The sequence below is a fragment of the Centroberyx gerrardi genome, chromosome 1, assembly GCF_048128805.1.
Source record: "Centroberyx gerrardi isolate f3 chromosome 1, fCenGer3.hap1.cur.20231027, whole genome shotgun sequence".
NCBI lineage: Eukaryota > Metazoa > Chordata > Actinopteri > Beryciformes > Berycidae > Centroberyx > Centroberyx gerrardi.
The window spans coordinates 5,781,085-5,802,794 of NC_135997.1; the positions used below are offsets into that span (position 1 = coordinate 5,781,085).

Consider the following 21,710-nt stretch of genomic DNA (forward strand, 5'->3'; position numbering starts at 1 on the left):
ATGTACATTTTATGATCACAAAACTCACTTTTGTCTATGTATGTGTCCCACAACCGTTAAGGATGCTTAACGGCTTTTTTTTGTCGTCATCGTCCTCTTCCTTGTCGTCATTGACCTCTAAGCGTGACATCAGCTTTTCGGCCCAAATAAGGAATTCAGGGTCCCACCCTCTTTCAGTCCTCTCAAGTGTTGTCGTCATCCTTTTTTTTTTGTCATCTGTTCTTAAAATGGGTGAAATAATGCAAGTAGAAATGATGTTATTGCATATTTTAACATGTTACTGAATTTTTAAAAACAATTTTACTGACAACCATGGGGCGGATGTTGCGGTCTAGGCTATATACCCCTTTGATTACCAAGGATAATGCAACATCTGCCCCATGGTTGTTAGCAAAATATGTATTTTTTTTATTCAGTAGCTCATTAAAATATTGAATATCTTTGTCGTTTAAGAACAGAACGATTGGCAAACGGGATCCAAAAATCCCATTCATTTTTTAGGCAGAAAAAAAATGGATCCGGATATAATCTGAAAACCACAAAATGACGACACTTGAGAGAACTATTTGATCAGTTGAGGTGAGCTGAAATCCACTCATGTTGTTGCCAACTCGTGTCTGAATATCACTCTGGGTGGAGAAAATTCATCACGTGGGACATTGCTGGAGATGTCTAATCAAATAAGGATCCATGTTGTTATCATATTCACAGGAGGCATGACACACCCATCTGTGTACAGTGTGCTCAAAGCCAAATTTCATTCAGTATGGAAAGTAAAGTGGACCAGCAGGTTAGATGAAGTGGGACACTCTTCTATAATATACTTTAATACTACATTTCAAGTCCTAATTGTAGGCTACCCAATTACAATCTTAGTTTTTAGATATTAAATAGTAGTAGGCCTATATATTAATTAATACATGAGTAAACTATGTGTTAATATGTTAATAACACACACAGTTTAGAGGGAAGATTGGTTCTGCAAGCTCCCCTGATGTGACTTTTGTTTTTTTATAGATATGGCTTCCAAATAGATTTCTGGAATTTGTCTTGATCTGTGCTTTTCATTATAAGCATAAAAGTTACAAGATCATAATTTGGACTAACTTATAGTTGGCGAAGTGCAACATCTATACCAGTGGTTCTCAACGTTGGGTCCGGGGACCACCAGGGGTCCTTGAGGTGGTTCCAGGGGGTCCACAGCAAACTGATGAATTGTTAAACATCACCATTATTTAATTTACAAGAAGTTAACACAATTAGAGAATGTAGAAGAATGACTGTTTTGATCATAGTTTCTCTGTTATCTCTCTACCTGCAATACAGATAGTCATGGAATTCTGGACAAAATCATATCTAACAATAAAAATATTCTCAGATTTGGGTTTGAGAGACAAAACCTCATCAAATGGGGGTCTGTGGTCCTAATGTGGACTAAATTAGGGGTCCTTGATATGAAAAAGGTTGAGAATCACTGATCTATATTATTATACCCAATTGATTCCCATGTAGCCTATCTGATGACTTGGGTAGAATCAGTTTACATTAGCTTGTCCTGATACAGATGGACCAAAGGTTCAGCCACAACATAAAATAACAGTAGACTACCAAGCAATGTCAGTATACTCAGCCTGAACAACGTCATTTTTATATGTAGACGTTCACCAAGGTCTTGTCTACAATGAAAAGTAGAGGCAGTTTTCGGTTTAAATTAGTTTTTTGTTTTGTAATTACTGTCAAAAAGGGATGTGTGCCATACCAAATATTAGGAATCAGAATATGTAGACATTCATCAAGGTCTCTACAACAAAGTTGGTACGATTTGAGCCCCTGTATGCACAGCAAATAGCCAGTTATCAAACATACTGTATACTGAGTGACTGTAAGTGAACATTAAAAATATCTTAAGTTTATTGATACTGTTAGAGCTCAACTATGACTTGTAAAATCTGACCGGAAAATGAGTGATTCTGGTTCCAAATACATCATCAGACTACAGCATAGTTTTAATTTATACATACAAAGCAGAAGATCTTAAGGCGTTACAAGTATTAAAATAGGTTTGCATTTCTATATATCAACATTGTTTTTACAGCGTCATCGTTTGAAGACAGAGGGGAATTAAATGAGATCTGCACACCAGAGAGGCCAATTTATATACAGTACAATAAACTTCAATACCTACAGCATTAACATAACATATATTACAAACATCACAAACAAAAAAATAGACTGGAGATTCACTGATTCATGCCGTTTGCTCTGTACTTGCTTTCCATTTGGTCGGAGAATACTATGCCAATGTCACTTCAATTTCCTGTGTAATTTCCCCCCCCCCCCCCCCCAATTCAAATTCACCCCAATATTACAGTTTACTTTGAACTGAAAGTATAACAGTTAGTGTTTGACTGGAGACACCTCAGAGCCTCAAGCAGAAAACCAATTGCAGAAACATTAAAAATAGTGGCAGGTTCTACACAGAAACAAGTTAAGAGTCACCCATTACATTGAGTGATAAAAAGCCACCTGACATTCAATAGCAAAAGGAGCCAAAACAGAAGTTTCACACTGCCAATTGAAACATCCCTCTGATTATGGTTTCGTATTGCTGCTCACTCCCTTATCAATCTGCTTTTTATTTTTATATTTGTACAGCTGTCAAAAACAGATTCAAATAAATTACGACAGGGGTTAGAAGGACTCAAAAACATTTCCTTAAAAAAAACACAAAAAAAACAGAAACAAAAGCATATAACCATTCAACTGAGAGAAATACCATCTATAGGAAGGAAACTAATAAACAAGAGAAAGTGAAGACATGATACAATCCATGGTCAGAAAATGCCAGGACAACACTGATGTCCGTCCTGACACACACCTGCTGAATGATAAACTGCTTCATGAAATTGCCTTTGTACAATGGAAATTTAAGAGATTAATTAGGTTTACTGATTTCAAGTTTATTTATTATTTGTAACATTATGTAACATATTACAGCTAAAGATTGGAATACAACTTGAATTCTTCATTGGGTCTTCTCTAACCTGAAGAAACATCTCCTGCTGGGCGTTGTGTCTATTATGATTCTGGCCCCTCCCAAACCAAAAATTAGTGGCTATGGCTATTTTCAGCTGTGCCAATTCCTGGCTAGGCCACAACTGGTCTAGACTTGTTTGCAGTGGAAAAACATATGACAAATCAAGACAATTACTGGTGTAACTAAGTGGGAATAAAGATGGAAAACATCCAAGAGAGTTTGTATGCATTCAACCAATCACAATTCAGGGTGGAGCTCAAACCTAGGGGGTTGATCTAATGTACATGTCCCAAGTGTTTGCTGTTGCAACACCATGAGATACAGAGGACTGTCAATGGGCAAAACACACACACACACATATATAAAGGAATAGATGCTGCCTCTGTTGTTAGCTCCTATACTTCATAAAGAACAGCCTGGTTACTTCTGTGTTCTTGCAGCCATTCAACTGCAGCTTGTGGCAGAACAAGCTGTGTGTAGTAATGTGGTGTCAAGCTTTTATCTGGCTCCACCAGTGAGAAGTAATGCATTAACATCTGGGTCTAAGATGGTGGTGCACCATCCAGTGAATTATGAACCAGTGAATTATGGTCTACTGCTTGATTTTGAACAATTCGATCATTTAATCAATACAATGAAACATAAAAACCCAAATATGATCAAATGTATATATCACAGCTGAATTTAAAGACAACAAATATAAACCAGGAGATAAACTCACTATTTTGTGCTTTTACCAGCACTAGAGTTACATTACATTGGGTCTGGCAAATACCGCAATATTCCTCTGTTCTGTTGAGACTGGGCTTCAAAGACACACTCCCATATTGTGCAATGGGCAGGCTAGGGCAGGGGTGTTATGGGAATAAAAAAAAATAAATAAAAAAAAAAATATCTGGATTTAACCATCTGACAGATCCACAACAGGAACTTAAGACTATTCCTCACATCCATCACCAAGTGCTCTTGGACAAAATCAAAACAAAAATTATATCATTCTGATCAAATCAAAATTGGCCCTGCCTATTGTTGCAATTGAACAGGAGATTACATGCCTGTAGTTTGTATTTTTATTCATGTGGTGAAAAATTGATGCTCCCATTTTAGCTGTAATATGTAAAATGCACGATTAAGTCAATAACCATCTGGAAATTGAGTTGAAAATTCAAATTGTCACAATAATGTTAAATTTCTGATTTTATCTGTAGCCCCGTGCAATACCACGTGACCCAGAGGTGAAAAGCATTGATGACTGGAATAGTTTGTTAGGGAGGGGAAAACAGTACTAAACTTCATGAAATTAAAATTCAACTAAAATAACCAGGAATGCCTTCACAGACAGATAATGAACTGACAAACCGTCATTTCCAAAACTGAAGTAGAGTGATAGTTTGTTCAGTGATCAGATTAATAATCTAGAGCCCTCTTTACACAGCTGACCCTGCTAATAAAGTGAGTATGGAGAGAGAATAATTTGCATAATGATCAATTTCCACTGACATTCTTTGATCAGCTAGTATGCAACATTTCATGTTTACACTGCACAGGAGAACCCATGGGAAACTCATACATCTCATAACAAACATGTGTCATGGATCTCTGTAGATGTGATATCATTTTAAGATAACTTACTACTCATTCCTGTTGTTCTCTGCTCCCTGTTAATATACATTTTATTGTAATTTGTCTAGCTAAACGTCACAAAATTTGACTAGTTGCAGCTGCTGGTGTACAGTACCTGGACCAGACGGATACTCAGACTATGGTAGACCGTTAGACCAAGTTAGTTTTACACTGGACATTCAGCTGTACAGTCCCCACCCCCCCTCCCTAAATATTGTTCAAATATTTTCAGGGGTGTCCTGGTGGCTCAGTGGTCTAAGGCGCACAACATGTAACTGCATCGTCCTGGATTTGAATCCGGCAAAAAAAATGCCCCAAAAATAATCTTGAAAAAATATTTTCAAAAAATGAAAGGTTGTGAACCGCTCTCCATCCTCTTCTGAATATGCATGTTTTATTTATTTATTTATTTTACATTTCTCCACACGTGGTTTAAATGCTATTCATAAAATCACATATCAGAATGTCCAATATAAAAATAACTGCTGCTTTCTAATTAATTACATGTAAAATTACCATCTCGCACACATATAATGTTTACCATGGTATTTGCAGAAGCAGTTTTTTTTTCAATGTTGCTTTCCCGGGTCTGGATGGGCTTTTTTACGAAGTTGAAAGGAAGGTCACAGCAAGAGTAATGTGACCTTTTAGTCATCTTTACATGGAATTTGAAGACACATCAGTACCACCTATTTCCAGGTACAAGTGCTCTGTGTAAAGAAAGCTTTAGTCACGTTACCATTTCCTGTACATGTACAAATAACTCAGCAAATGACACGGCTCCAACTACACCACTTTATAGAACGAGGGCTCAGTCACGTCACCGTCGATTCTTGCAGACTTGTTTTCTTGTGCGTTAGTGTATGATTGTACAATCTTGTGGATATTTTTCGTGTGAGCACTCTATACATTTTTCTTGTGAAAATAAATATGCCATTTACATGAATGTTTGTGGGCATGTATAAATGACCAAAAGGGTCCCTTGTGAACTTGGAAGAATAAACTCAAGTAATTTACTAGAGAATATAGAAACCTCTAATTACCAGAGTTCTACATCACATTACTTTACCTGAGCAACTACACCAACCATTTGATTTCAGTCCCTTCTCTACTACTAGTTGCCGTATCACGATGCACAATACCAACCAGATGACCATTTTATCATAACACCAACAAAATGTTGCTTAACAACATCAGATAGCAGTCTGCTTGTCTCCAACTCTGTCCTATTCTATCTATTGCATGACTGCGTAAAACGATTACTTATACTCAATGTGCAGCTGTAATCTTCCATTGACTGTATTGTGAGACAGCCACAGCCAAGACCTGCTCAAAGCTTTCTGATTAAAACTGTTAGAGAAAGAGTATAGAACTGCACTAGAGATTGACTTAACAACTTTCAACAGATATTAATTTGTTTTAACACTGGCTAGAGAGCCTGATGCTGGTATTAACATCGGCAGAATCAGCCCTTCTCAGCATCAACACAACAGGAAGAGCAAAGGCTGAAAGAAAACTAGGTGTTCACGCTTCAAACCCCTTGTCAACACAAATCCATTCAGCAGTCTGTGGGAGAGCGAAGGGCATCGATACTCTCCAAAACCTCCAAAAAAGAAATAGTGAAAAAAAATTCTCCAATCTTAGAATCAATCCCTGACCAAAAGAGCAGAAAGGAAGCCATGTTCCTGCGTCAGTTTCACTTCAATGTCGAGTCTTTTTGCGCTGCTCAGTGGATGCCATGTCTGTCTCAGGCTTTCTGAAGCCACGGAGTGTGACATCCGGTTTGCAGTCACTCGTGGACGTCCCAGATCTCAGAGAGCAGAGGGGGAAGCTTCTTGTCCTGGAGGCGCAGAGCGAAGACCTGCTCCGAGTGGACGCTGCTTAGTGTACGGAGGCTCACCAGCTTCATCAGCATCCGGGGGAACATCAGGTGGTCCTGAGGAAACCAAGGAAACAAACACACTATTTAAGAGAAATGCAATGTATTCCAGTGACGGGCAGCAGTGCACAAACCAATTTCAACCTTGATTTCAGGACCCTTAGAGGAATACACTTTTCAGCAAGTAAAAGCAAAGAAAATGTTAAAGTTTCAGCTTGGTGTTCAGTATTTATGCAGTTCACTACAGGACATGGTAACATTTTGGCACACTGTACTGTATATAATAGGTGGGCAGAACAGGATGGCTTTGATGTCATTTCAACAGTAATGCAGCACACTCTGTATGAATGCACAGCGATTACTCCCAACCGTCTTGTTGCACAACATTTGTAGAGAAGTTTACATGCCAAAAAGTAGGTGTATTCCATTTAAAACCTCCAATATGCATTTGTTTAGTATCAATAGATTTTTCGTTCCATCTCTGTCAGATGAGCATTGTTTACTGCAGCTTTTACAAGTGACATTCCCCCCATTATCTCAACTATTTTCACCCATGCCATAATAAGATAAGATAAGATGACCTTTATGGATCCCTGAGGGGAAATTATGTTCTTTTGTTTACAGTGGCCTCCAAAAAGGAACCGTTTTCTAGGATCTAAATGCTTCAAGGAAGTCTAAGACAGTCACTTTAAATACTCACTGTACTCACACTCACCTGTTAACACCAAAATGCTGTGGTAGCACAGTGTTGCTGTGACTTAGTAAATTGCTAAACAGAATATTTAATTAATTAGTAGTAGTAGTCGTCGTCGTCTATGTGACACACACCAGAAAAAAGTGGTTCACCTGAGGGATTTTCTGGTCAGTTGATATGTAATAACACTAATAATAACTTTATTTATATGTCATCTTCATTGTGTGCTGTACACTCAAAATTTTGTTGAAGGATCTCTTCATTCTTGAGCTGCACCCCTATTTCCAGTGTTTGGACAAATGCAATTTCCAAATTTGAGCATCTTGTAGACCATAATAGTAACAGCTGAAGAGAGTCAGCTGTGTTCTTTTTCTCCTCATAATGACACATGACTATGTGGTAAATTTCTTTCAGGGAATATGGAGATTTATCTACAGGGTTTTTACACCATATACAAGTTCATATATGATATATCTGAGTATATGTGAGTAGTGCACATATATATGCACACACCTTCAAACCCCCTCACAGTGACTATGTACAGCCTCCATGGCCATCGAACTGCCCATCCTTGACCGATACTGTGGATCTGGGGATTATTTTGACAGCAAGTAATGACTGAGGTGGGCTACACAGCTGCATCATGGTAAAAACATGTTCTACTTGTGACCTTGGCTATCTTTCATGTATTGTATTTGCAACTGTTCAACCCCTTCACCAATCACCAATTATAGTTAACCCCAACCCTGACCCAATGTGCTTGTTGTGATGATGAGCAACCAGGCTATGCTGACATAGGTCACAACTGAAGAGGTTGTGTAAACCACAGGATACTTACGTTTGGTCTCTTTATCATGATGTAAGAGCGAAGTGCGTCCACATAGGGCTGCTGCAGCCTCTCCACCAGATCATGATCCTGCACATTTGGCCGATCTGGATGATGTTTACCACAACACCACACAAAACAATGAGATCTCTGATCACCTCTTTGATCACACTGTCAGATGATTAATGGTAAAATGTGATTTCAACTGTGATGAACTGTAACATTTGCAACTGTAAACATACTAAAATGACATGAGGCTATAACTAGCTATCAACTGACAAAAGGGCATTTTTTCCAAGAATATAAGCAATTAGCCATATCACAATAGAATTTAGCATTAGTGCTAAGTGCATTATCACTTCGAGTCCAATATATTGAGGATTCTGCTTAGCTGACCCCGCTTTAGTCTATGACTTCTGACCTGCAGAGAAGATGTTAATGGCAATGAGCAGCGCATATTCTGCCTCGTCCAGGTGCAGGTCGTTCATTCCCTTGGAGAACTCGAAGATGGGGTTGATGAACTCAAACTGAAGCCCTGAGGGGGTGAGAGGTGAGAGAAACAAAGGAAACCAGAAGTCACTTTCAGGAAGGAAATGTGTTGCAATAATAATGCACTCTGGGTTTTAGGGGTCCTCAGCAGCGTGAGGTTTGAATTGTTAACAGTGACAGTAAGAACAATAGACAATTGTCTTCCTATATAAATTACAACAACCAAACAGCACAAATCAACTGCATATAGTCCCACTCTGTTTTAAGATTTTTTGGTCAACATTCACTGATGATACCAAATAAGTATGATCAGTTTTATATGTTAAATTGAATGCCTCAATCACAAGTTTCTCTCTCAGTTCCATCAGACAGAACCTGGCAAACCGTGCTTGTGCTTTTCCATTCCAGAGGACTACCAGACAGATGGAGTGCAGGCAGTCAGCTGAAGTGATACCTAATATACATATCTTCAATAAAGTTTTGACAGGTAGAAATGAGCAAATGCACCTGCTTTGGCGAAATCCTCCTTGTTATAGCTGAAATCCTTCAGAAACGTAATGCTCTCAATGGCAGGGTTGTACCGCCGAGACGTCTCGAGCAGCATAATCTGTGGAAGCCAAACACAACTTTGTGAGTGGAATATGAATAAGGAGAGATGCTGAGACAAAGTGATGTATTGAGATCTAATAAGTTGTCAAAATCACATAGGGAGGAGGTAATATTCACAACAGTATGGCATTCACTTGTAATTGTAAATCATCAAATGAGCACTTTGTTGCACATGTTATGAGCCTTGCCTTCAGAGCAAAACAAAATTAAAGCTACAATTGCAGATTCAAGAAACAATATACTGTGATAAATCATGACTAACCTCAATGGTGGAAGTCTTAAGCAGAGCAATCTGGTCCTCCCTGGTGAGCTCCAGGAAGCCAGGAAGCTGCTTGGCAAAGTCCACAATCTCCTGAACCGACATGATGGCTAGCTCAGTGAAGTGGGCGAAGCGCTGCTGACGAACCTCACGGTTCTGCAAGTCCTGACTCTGCGGCCACGGCTGTTGGAAGCACAAACACGCACACACACACACACAAATGACTGAATCAGTAAGCATAGACTACAATTTCCTTCTGATTTGTATCCAAAGCAGCAAAGCAGCAGACCCAGCATCCTTTAATGAACACATCAGTAACCTGGATGACAGAGAAGCTCATATTTTTTCATAGAGCTGTCAGATTTCAACACTTCCACTCCTGACAGAATACCTGCCTCCCCCACTGATACACCCAATAGATGCAGCCTGTCACACATTCTTACAGCGCAGCCTGGAGCCAATTTAATCCGCCACTCAAAGGTAATGTAACGTGTGTCAAGCTTGTAGTTAACTGCCAGTGATTAACATGAGAGTCAATCCCAGCTAAACTGGCTGAGACCAAGATGGCAGCACAGCAGCAAAAAACAGTGAAATGTGGTATGCTGTCCATGAGACTAACTTATTATAATATTATTGTAGTAGGCCTAAAGGGAATACCCGTAACAGGGCCTGGGCTGCTAGATGTTGAATTTTTGTATTCCAGTTGCCAAGTAAATAGTGAAGTAAATTTGTGATTGGAACCTACATCAAAGGTCACTATATGGCTACTGTTAGAAAAGAACAATAAACTGGCCATCAGTCTTTGATCTGAACCATCCACTCACTGTTACTTTTGGTCGGTCAATGAAGGACCTCTTGTTGCATTGCTTCTGCATGGCCACCAGCTTCTCAATCATCTCCTGCTGTTCGGGGGCCAGTGAGGCCACTTCCTGCGGTGGGGTGGGCGTGACCACTGTGGACGTGCGGGCTGTTTCCTCCTCCTGCTGCTTCTTCATCTTCTTTAGTCTGATCTGCTCCTCAGAGAGAACGCCTGTGGGTCAACGGAAGCCAACACAGTCAACAGACTGCTGCATGCATTAGGTTAACTAACCGCCATTTCACATTTGATAGATATTTAGTGTAGACCTCGACTAAAGCACACTCCAAAGTTTAGAGAATTTTCCAGTATGTCAAAACCATAAAAACAATAGCTGCTAATATTTTTCACCACACGGTCAGACAAAACTGCAGCAAAACCCACACACCAACATACAGTGGAATCTAAACCTTCTCTACCTCTCAGTCTTTTGGCAAACACTCACACTGCTCCAGCATGCCCGCCTCCCGGCACTTGCGCAGGCGGCATTGCTGGCACTTGCGGCGCATGTACATGTCCATTTCACAGCGGCCGTTGTTCTTGCAGGAGTACTGGGCACTTTTAATGACACTGCGTCGAAAGAAGCCCTTGCAGCCCTCGCAGCTTAGCACATTGTAGTGGAAGCCGGAGGCTTTGTCACCACACACACTGCACACCTCATTACCCAGCATCTTGGGAGCCGGACCCTTCTTCCTCTTCACCGGCTGGCCATCTAGTGCCACATATAAAAAGGTACATCAAGCATAAGAAAGTATTAAGACTATGGACATGGCTGCAATGATATATAAAACATCAAAAAGTATTAAGCCTATGAATATAGCTACCTTCACAACTAAAGGGACCTCAACAAAACAGTAAATTTAAGACCTGACAAATATAATTATTTAAATACATTTGCTATATTGTTAACAGAGAAAACAACATTTTACAAGTAAGAATAAAGTATTTTGACTGATTGATTTAAGATGGAGGACAAAAAATAAATAAATAAATAAATTCACAATTGTGGCATTACAAAAAAAAGACAACAAGTTGTGTCAAGACAACAGTGGGCAAGCCAGATATTAACAGGAAAAATACCGGTGAGCCTACATTGGAACTTGCCACACCGGTCTAATTACACACACAGACATACTTGAGGTGACAAACAGACACACACACACACACACACACACACACACACACACACACACACACACACACTATACTAGATTCCAGTAGCTTTGTGACGGGTATTTGTGGATTTTACTTTTAACTTCAGCCAGGTAGTGACTGTACAGGAAAATTTAGAGGCACAAAAGTAAGAACACACTGAATAGTTAAAATGGGTTTCATTAACAAAAAAAAAGATGAATAACAATTTTCCTCGATTGCGTCAACATTTCTCTTTGAGTGTTTGTGAGCATCTCTGACCTCAACATCTTTGACTTCCGCACGGTTTCCAGTTAAACTCTGTATGACTCATCACAGATATATTTCTTCACTATACCATTGCATCTTGACTCAAAATAAAAGGTCACTGGCTCCATGGAAGCTTTCCAAACTCAAATTAATCTGCACCTGCTCTCACTTTATTTCTCTCTCCTTCTCTGTCTCTATTAAAAGTACTATGATTTGTGCTGTACTTTCTTGCTGAAGAAGGAAATTGTATTTTTTTCCAACAATGATCATCAGTAGTGACCACAGCAGCAGAATTTATTATGGAAACTACCTATTGGTTTTAACAGAGATACAGGAGTGGGGACTCTTCCAATTCCAGATTGGATTCCTTGTTGGATTGGATTGGATCCTGATTGGAGTTTTTGCTAATTTCCTGCATTCCCTTACTGCTTTACATCACTGTAGATTGTTCTCATTCACCATGATGGATTACCTTTACCGACCAAATTAAAAGTCTCTGGAGTTGTTTTCTGTGCCGTTTGTAAATGAATGGAAGTGAATAAGGCCGAGAGGTATGGCAAAACTGATTTTAAAATATCTTTTAATTGTGGTGCATGCATGTAAAAAAGGAATTAACATTAAAGGGATGGAAAACATTAAAAAAAAATGAGCAAAAACCTCAAATCACACTGGAGTTGTCCTTAAAAATCATTATGTGCCCTGAACACTGAATGCCTGAAGTACAACATTTACATTTAATTTTAATTTTAACAAACATTTAAATTTAATATCTCTTGATTTCATGTCAGTTAGTTCTAGAGAGAAATATTACAGTTGTGTATTGCAATGGTTTAAAATAACTCAATCACTCTCACACACACACACACACACACACACACACACACCTGTGTTGGCAGGCATGTCGCCTGCAGCAGGATCCAGCTTAATGTCATTCGGCTCTACAGGCAGAGGGCTGCTCATTTCAGTGAGCGACGGGCCGTTGTGGGGGGGAACGGGGAAGTCATCCAGCGACAGCAGGCCATCGTGCTTCACTTCAGTGCTTCCACTGCTCTCCTCAACCATGCAGTCCAGCTGCAGCTCCGAGGCCCCGTCAAACACCTTACTCTCATCTGGGAGACGAGAGGCAGACCCATGACATTCAAAACCTACTTTGTTTTCACATGTCGCTCTCTAATCGTGATCTTAACTGTGACAGGTGTGCAAAATTAACGTCACCTGCCAACTGCTGGTAAACAAAAAAAAATGACCTGCCAGGAATAATTTTTACCGGCCAAAATAATTAATATATATTTTTGATGGACATATGTTACCCTGCCTGTTTTCAATGATATTTTGTGTTTAGAATAATTGAAGACTTGCTCACGCACTTATATAATGGATCATGTTTGTAATTCATCATGAAGTTAAATTGCATTAAAATTACAAGAGAGCATTTTGAAGTTTGACAAAAGGCAAAGACAAAAGACTGTATATAACCGAGGCATCCAAATGTTTTGGTCTCAAAAAGTTACCAGTCAGTGTGGTGGATGACCCTTAATTGCCATGAACAAATTTTACTAGCATTTGGTACTTTAGGACTCCAACTATGTAATTCGAGCAAATTCCTTATGAACGCAACTTAGTGAGCTTGAAGAATCGACAAATATGATTAAATTCACGTGAAAGAATCCTTTCTTATTGATCCATCTGACTATGAAAAGATATTTTCAAATATACACAAGCCTTCGGTTATTTTACTAATATTACAGAAACCTATCAAAGGCTGAGCATGACGTTCTTTTCCATGTGAAGCCACAGAGCTCTACATCTACAATCAGTCTGATTTCAAGAAAACGGTGGAGCCCTATTCCTAGTACATGCAAAAAGAAAATAAGGCATTTGAGCACAGAACAACACAGAGATGTATGAAGACAACTTGACCTCACAAAGACATGCTGGTAAAGAAGTCACTCTTACCATGACCAACATCTGGGATATCAGTCGCAGACAGCGTGGACATCTTCTGCACAGCAGCTTGTCATTACGAAATCAACCTGCACCTGTGCAAAAAAAATATAAAAATCAATCAGACCCAAATATGCCAAACAATTTACTACTAATTTGTTATTGATCCCTGAAGGAAAATTGTCTGAATGCAGCTCCTCTGGTTGGAGGACGGTTTCTCTAACCACTACACCACTCTGCCAGACAGTCTGACTCCTTAAGACCAAAAAGTCATGGGCTTGGTCTTGAATCTAATCTGTCTTGGTGTTATCTCGGTATGGGACAAGAGTCACAAATATCACAAAAGTTCTGGCTATTTTCCTCTGTAGAAGTAGACTTCTGTTAGATTTAAGATCATGGCAAGCTTAATTATATATAGTTATATATATATTTAGTGTTAAAGTTGTGTTTTGTATTACTTACACAGAAGTATACTGTATCTGCTGCTAGATTAGTGTTCATTCAGTAGTTTAAAAAATAATGAGTGCTTTGTAGTATGATAAATAAGCTAAATTTCTTCTGGCAGTGTGGGTGTATTGTGCGACTTGTATGTAGGCTGTATACATTCCAAATAGGGAAATAAACATATGTGATTGTAGTATGTCATTGATCTAGGAATTTTTTTAAGACTTAAAAGACATTTCTTGATCTCAGAAAAGATCTTAAGTAGGGCAGGTCTTGGTTTTGTCTTCATCTCAACCTCGTGTGGATCTTGACTACAACACTGTTCCACAAAAAGACTTTGACAGGAAAACCAACTGGCTAAAAAAGCAGAAACGAAATTGGTCATGTGTCACATATGGACGTATTTCAGGAAACTGATTCAATGGATACCCATGCATGATTCTGGGTTATTCTTAGCCAGCCTGCAAGAAGGAAAACTATCTTGAAATTAACAAACATATAAAGCTTTCTATAAATGTGTTTAAAAAAATAGTACACAACCAAAGAATTTCAGAATATGGGTGTAATGCACATAATTGAATTTACACTATTCATATATACTACCTCAAACTAGTGCCATGCAAAGAAAAGTGATGGATAGAGTTACAACTCAATGTAATAGGCTGCCATGTTTAACTTAAGCATCCAGAAAAGTATACTTTAAAAAACAACTTAAAGAATAATTCTTGTTTATGGGGATACTACAATAATGGTGGAATTATTAGATGTTAAAAGTGTGATTTTTAAATTTCTAATCATTTTATTTTTGGTATTACTGATTATATTACAATATCATATTTGGTATTATTGTCATTATTTGCAATCTTTTGTTATTGTGGCTGTATTTTACTCTCTGTTTTGTGGGATTGGTGAGGGTAAGGAAAGGCGTAATTATGGGTATAACTCACATATCTTTTGTCTTTGTTTTTATAATTTCTAACACAATTTTGAACTTCTATTATATGACAGATAATTAAACAGTAATTTCTCCACATAAAAAGATGTTCAACATAACACACGTCTGATTAAATTCAGCTTACATTAGAAAGGTTGCTCTCATTCAATTCCACACACTCTGAGGTGAGTAATGACAGGCTACTGATGAGTATTGAGAGTAAAACTGAGCCATTGATATACTACAACAGTAGCAATGACAATGCTTCATTCAGTTGATCTATAAGAACCGTTTCCAAAAATGTGACAAAGGCATCTGAGAGTTTCTTTTAAAAGAAAGAGTCAACTTTTAGTATTTGTATTGTTTTATCGAGACAAAAGGGAAGATAGAGTAGGAGAGACACAAGAGATTTGCTCCTAAACTGGAGGCAAACTTGTGGCTCAACAGGTGAGGAACTTAACCGCTCAACTCTCTGGAAACACATCTGCTAGTTTCTAATGTGTGCCTAAAAACTTTAAATCTAAAACTATCTGATAAGTCTAAAAGTTTGAGGGTTGTCAACTCAATTCCAGTTATTTTTCTGTGCATTTTTCCTTGGTGTATACTGTTACTATAGTGTGATACATTTTAGCATTTTACTTGAACCCCCATTTTATGGCAAATTTATGATGCCTTCTTTATAACAGCTGTATGGCACAATGATGAAATACTGATTCCCTCCTTATGTCCGCTTTCACTATGTGTTCACTGAAACTGGAACTGACCTATCTCTTGCACAGTTCCTGAATTTTTTTGTTTGCATGCTCTCTCTGCTCTGCACTCTTAGGTGGGGCACATAGTTAAGATTAATGTATGTGAAGTAAACATGAAGACAGTGGGAAAACCCAGACAGAGCAATGTACTATTCGCCAGCGGTTTCACTTCATGAGGGAGTTGAAGTGCTACCAATTGATAGTCTGAGTTTAGCAGCTAGCGGATGATGAGTTGATCAAAGACTGAATCATCATGTTTGATCCTCTAAGTGATTCCTGCTTTCTCTCAAATATGGCATATTGCTTCATCGTAGTTGTCTGGTTCCCCATCTTTGTTTGTGTCAAAACCAAATTTGTCTCAAAATAGGCAATTTTGTTCAGGACCAAATCCATGGCCAGTGTTCATATACCTTGATAATGACAGGGCCAAAGGCAATAAGAAGGCTACGCCTATGGCCATTACGTGATATAATCAATCAGGACAAAAATGTTTCAGCAAACAACTGCTGTTGACTTCATTTTTTGTTTGTATCGTTAGTTGTTGGCCTTATTCAAGCGAAGACAACCTATGTTTGAATGCAGTCAAACTATTCAACCCATTTGGGCTAAGCCTCTCACCTGTTCCACTTATCTCCAATGAGCAACACAGATGGTAGGAAGAGAATGAAAGAAGAACTCAAATTACATGATTGTGTTCAGCTCCTGGTTATGGTCAGAAAATAAAGGGAAACAAGGGGAACACACAATGAAACAGAATAAACGAAACAGCTTTTGCGGTGGTAATGGCAGTCATTTTCCCCAGCAACACTGGAAAGATCCCAAATACAGTGGTATACCAGTAAAGCGGTTATTGTTGCAGCCCCAGCCAAGGATAAAAGGTTTCACACAGAAGGGAATGGTGAAGGCCAGACTAGTGTTGGTAGAAGATGCTCAGGTGGCTTTTGGCTTTATTTATATTAAGAGTTATGATTGTGTTCACTTAAGTTAGCTCTTTCTTTGCTAATACAGCGCTAAAATAAAAATGAAAGTGTAAAGAAAGGTCTCACTGTGAAACACTACAATAGATTTAACCAAGCTGAAGCAAGCCCATCGAAGCAACAAGAACACAGCAGCAATGTTACCAGCTGACTGTAAAAAAACTGACAATAAAATGGAATTATCCATTAAATTATCAATTTCTTTCACAGATAATTTAAGTATCAAAGTTTTCTACTGACGCATAACACATTGTTGGTGGTGAATAGTATTGGTGTGATTCAGTTGGCACAAAAAAAAGCACAACATTTTGATTCAGAGGCCCATTTAGCTGAAATCAACCTCCCCCTGTTAGCACTGTGACAGCCCTGGTGCGGGGTTGACCTTACCTCTGAAGTTGATGTCTTCTTTATCGCCTATCCATCTTGCCCATGTGAGTCCACAACCTCAGTTCGTCAATATCCTTATGCTGACAGAGGACTTGCTTGGCTGACGAGCCTTGAGGATGCCCAGTCAAGGAAGTACAAGATCCCTCTGACTTATTGGGTGGAAGTTGAACGCCTCAATATGTTGAAGGGAGCGAGAAGGGGAGAGGAGCAATCCCTTTCTACAATGCCCTGCGGGAGACAAGAGGAGAAACAGAGAGAGAGAGAGAGAGAGAGAGAGAGAGAGAGAGAGAGAGGGAGAGAGAGAGAGGGAGGGAGAGTGAAAATGGGAACACAAGAGGTTACTATTGGTCGTTTGCATGGCTCTGAAATCCCCACAGGGCCACGGTGCTCCAGCCTTTTCCTGTTTGAGTATCTAAGCAGCCCATTTTACGCAAACACCCACACACCGCACATACACCTAGGGATAACCCCATCTTCCCTCCAATTCTTTCCATGAAAACATAACCAATACTATATTCTACTGACTGAGTTTCCAATCTGTGCAGGCTATGTCACTATTCCAACAAATTAAGCTGGAAGCCTTAAAAACAAACAAGATCTACAATAATTCAGATCGGGTATAAAAAGGTAATACTTTTTTTTTTTGTGAATTAAGTTTGGATCTTTTGTGTATACATCATCATTGACTTCACTTAATGAGATTCTTGAATGTCTCGGATAATAACTACACCCATGTATCAGAAACAAGAGAGCACAGCTGTTTCACTTCTGTGACTAACTGCCCAATGAAGGGGAAAGTCCAGGTTCAAAACAGGCCTCATATTCACAAATTGAGAAACCACAAATCAATATCATTTCAAGCTCAAAAAGTCAACCATGGTTCCTGTTGGGTGGTTTACAAGCAGTGTGGAGAACCACAGGCCTAAGCTTGTTTGATTTCTGATAATTTTGAAGTAGTAAGAACAAGCAGTAAACTCAACTCTACAGATAAGAAGTCTGTAATTCCAGGTGTCAATAAAAGTTTACTGGGTGAATTCACAGTCTCTGGGTTTAAAACTTTTCTGCTCTGTCTGTGACCTGAAGTAACCCCGCCTCTCTCTCTCCAAGTCCAATGTTCTGTACAGCTTATCAGTCAGTTACCTTTGTCCACATGGGTGTTTCATAGACTGTTGGAAATTAATTGAAAGCGCCAACAAATCGATAAAGAACTGAGTGAAATCAAGAGCTTCCATTAAGAGTTATAATCAACATTATGAAAGAAGCATGTGAGAAAAAATAACCTTTTTTAAGCCCAAGTTATCATTCACACAAAAGGCACAGAGACATTTGTTAGATATGTAATCTATTGGCACAGTATATGAACAAGTGCGAATTCGCAATAGCTGCGACCACGTACGCGCATGCATACATGCTTGGGCAAATTTTTGTGGACCAACCAACCGACCGACAGACAGAGCGACCGACAGAGCGAGCTATAGAGCTGCTGGTTGCAGCTAAGAAGCTGCAATACGCATAGTGGGGCTGAGACATGTAGCTATGCTGGGATATTTTAGTCATTATAACCTGATATGACTAAACAAAAACTGGGTAACACAACTCACATATCAATATTAGACCTTCATGCCAAAGTAACAAAACACAATTAGGCTAGTTGTTTGATTTTTCAAATCAAGAAAAAAAGACTAGTGAAATCTCAATTTGCTCCATCCTAGGCAAATTCAACTACCTTTGTGATATACCTTTGTGAATATAGGCAGGCTTGAGATTATTTAGCTGCACTGTGCTGTAAATATTACCAAAAAAGATGTCAATGTAACAATAACTGTCACTATCAACTGCGATGTTAGTGGGTTTTAGAATGATTGTGTGCAGGCTAGGTGTGTGTGTGTGTGTGTGTGTGTGTGTGTGTGTCCAGAAATGTCTCCAACTCAGTAAACAAAACAAAAAAAACAGAATGCAAATACAGTCAGTCAGCATGACTGGGTGGGAAATGCCCCTTTCCTACAATCTCAGACTATCAGCGGATGCAACTCTCCTGGTCAAGCAGAACAGTATCCCATACTCAGCATCAGCATGGTGTGAAACCAAGAGTTAGTGCTTTCTAGAGTCAGTGGCTCCTAAATTGACCAAAGTTCCCACAAACCCACTGATGAAAGAAGAAGTAAGAATCAATTCTTCAACTACAAACTTGTTTAGGTCCACAGATATCAAGGAGGCGACGACAGAAAACGATAGTCAGGCAAATTTAACAAAAGATAAAACCAAGATAGACATATCACAGGATGACATCCTTTACCAAGCAAATTAGCGTCAGCGGTTAGCTAGCTAGTTGTCCACTGGCAAAATCAGGGAAACAAGTTGTATCGTTGTTTCGCAATCGTGTTATGTAAACACTTCAAAGCAAGTTTAACAGCAAGTCACCTGTGATAGCATATATGACCCGTTTCGTGTTGACACTGACGTTACCTGTTTGTGGTAAAATTCGTTGTTATTTTGACGACAGACTAGCTGTTGACGTTAGCTAAGTTAGTTAACTAACGTACTGTCAGTTAGCCAGGTAGAAATGTAGCTACAGGTTTAGCTTGTAAACATTAAGGTTAAATACTATTTTCACTAACCGTTAAGTAGCTGTCAAACATTAATACCATACAATTCTACCTCGATGCATTGTTAGGGTAAGATAGGCTACATATTCAATCCAAAGAAGGCCAATAACGTTATCGTTAGCTGTTTTTTTTAGCAGCACTAACGTTAGCCTGACACCCCCGCACTCGAAAGGAACTCCCTTTTGACAAGTTCAAATTAGCTAGCTAACTTCACGTTACAGGTGCCACAAACACGTTGAGAAATCACAAAAGGCAAAAATGTGTTGACTTGCCGGATAGTTCACAAGTTTGTAACGTGAGTTTGCAACTGCTTGTTAGTCAACGATGCCCCGTCCGTTCGTGGCTGTTGATAGCGGCAGACAACTAAAGCTAGCATGTTAGCTTGCTAGCCAACGTAAGTATCATGTGACTCGGCAGCCAGTCGCAGCAGGAAAGGGATTTTCATCAGGCAGCAAGCCAGACAGAGATGAAGAGGAGAAGCGAGAGATAAATCCCACAGTTTCTTCCGTCTTCCTTCAAAAAGCCAAATAATAGTAGTAAACCAGCCAGCACCGCTGCTGTTTTGGCTGCTAGTCATTCATGTTCTATGTTTAGAAATAAGATGAGAAAGAACAAATGAAACTTGAATGATCCCAGTGTTGAAATTAGGTCGTTGTAGCAGCAAATAGTAATAGGATACAGCAAAGACAATAAATAAGCATATTACAACCACTACAACATGTTAATTTGAAATGGATAAATGAAAAGTATGAGCAAACATACTAAGACAAAGAAAAAATTGAAGGAAATGTGTACAATAGGCCCAAGAAAAAATACTGTTGGAAAGAAAGGACACCAGGAAGGGTTCAAAAGAAAAAAAAGGGTTCAACATATTTAAATCTATTTTATGTGTAATATGATGGCATAGTTATGATAGCAGAAGTCAAACTCTGTTCTCAGCTCTTAAAACTGTAAACTTTCTGTTTGCTGATACAATTCCTTTTCTAAACTGATGATCTGACTGTTTCAAGCCAGCGGGGTCAGTCCTCCCACTGATGGAGAGGTTGGAAATATTGGGTGTGAATATGTGGACTAGGTGAGTGTGATGTTGTGGGATATAATGTCAGAGTAGTATAGGTGTAATGCAGATGAGTGTAGCTCTGATAAGTTAGCGAGGATCTGGTTTCATATGATATCCTGATAAACATCTCACACCTAGACACCTGTTATGTGTCTTTGCCGTAAATCCGAGTTTGCTGTCTGCACATTTGTGGTGATTTTTCTCCCTAGTATTTAAATCATCTCTGGTTTGGCTTCCATGGAAAGGCAAATGATTCATACAGTGATTCATCTCTCTTTCTTATATGAAAGAGAGACAGCTGTTGCCTTCAGGTGACCATTTATGAGCTCACACTTTTAATTATGTTTGTTGTGCATGCAAGTGCTTTTGCTTGGAAATGATAACAAAATGGACAATGTAACGAAAGCCTTTTTTGTTGGCTGTTGTTCTATTTTAGAAATTAAGTGTCACAGAGAAACTTTGTGTTGCAGCAACCAAACGAAGAGGAACAAATGCACATCAGGTGTGTAACTGATGCTTTAATTAATTTAAATCAGTCAAAAATTGTTGCTGTCACTTGTTGACACAGCTTCCTTGCTCTCCACCCTTTGAACATGACAGGTATCACAGAAAATACACACTTTCCCAGTTTGATTCAGCACTTTGTTGGGTCATTCATATGGGCTCAACTCGTATTTACAATATTTCCGAGAGCATATGACATTTTTGACTTTGACTTAATGTTTTGAGGCACAAATAAAGAGCATTGTACATTCATGTTTTCTCCAATTGAGAAATATATCTCCAAAAATAAATCATTTTTATCTGCCAAGGACCTAAAATGGTAATTCATGCTTTTATTTCCTCTTAATTGGACTATACTATAACTCACTATACTATCAGTCATAAAGCTCTTTCACATTTGCAACTGGTTCAGAAAACATTCTCCAGGCT

At 38.9% G+C, this 21,710-nt stretch overlaps 1 protein-coding gene across 1 annotated transcript; it reads right to left on the reverse strand.

Annotated features, from left to right (window-relative positions):
* Positions 1-1,957: 1,957 nt before the first annotated feature.
* nr1h3 (nuclear receptor subfamily 1, group H, member 3) lies at positions 1,958-20,123 on the reverse strand. Its single transcript, XM_071896168.2, has 11 exons — positions 19,990-20,123; positions 17,112-17,339; positions 13,630-13,712; positions 12,558-12,782; positions 10,718-10,984; positions 10,241-10,446; positions 9,420-9,599; positions 9,056-9,155; positions 8,481-8,594; positions 8,072-8,166; positions 1,958-6,596 (listed from the first exon to the last, which is right to left on the reverse strand). Exons 3-11 carry the CDS (start codon positions 13,670-13,672, stop codon positions 6,450-6,452), a joined length of 1,377 nt encoding a protein of 458 aa, XP_071752269.1. The 5' UTR covers positions 13,673-13,712; positions 17,112-17,339; positions 19,990-20,123; the 3' UTR covers positions 1,958-6,449.
* Positions 20,124-21,710: the final 1,587 nt, after the last annotated feature.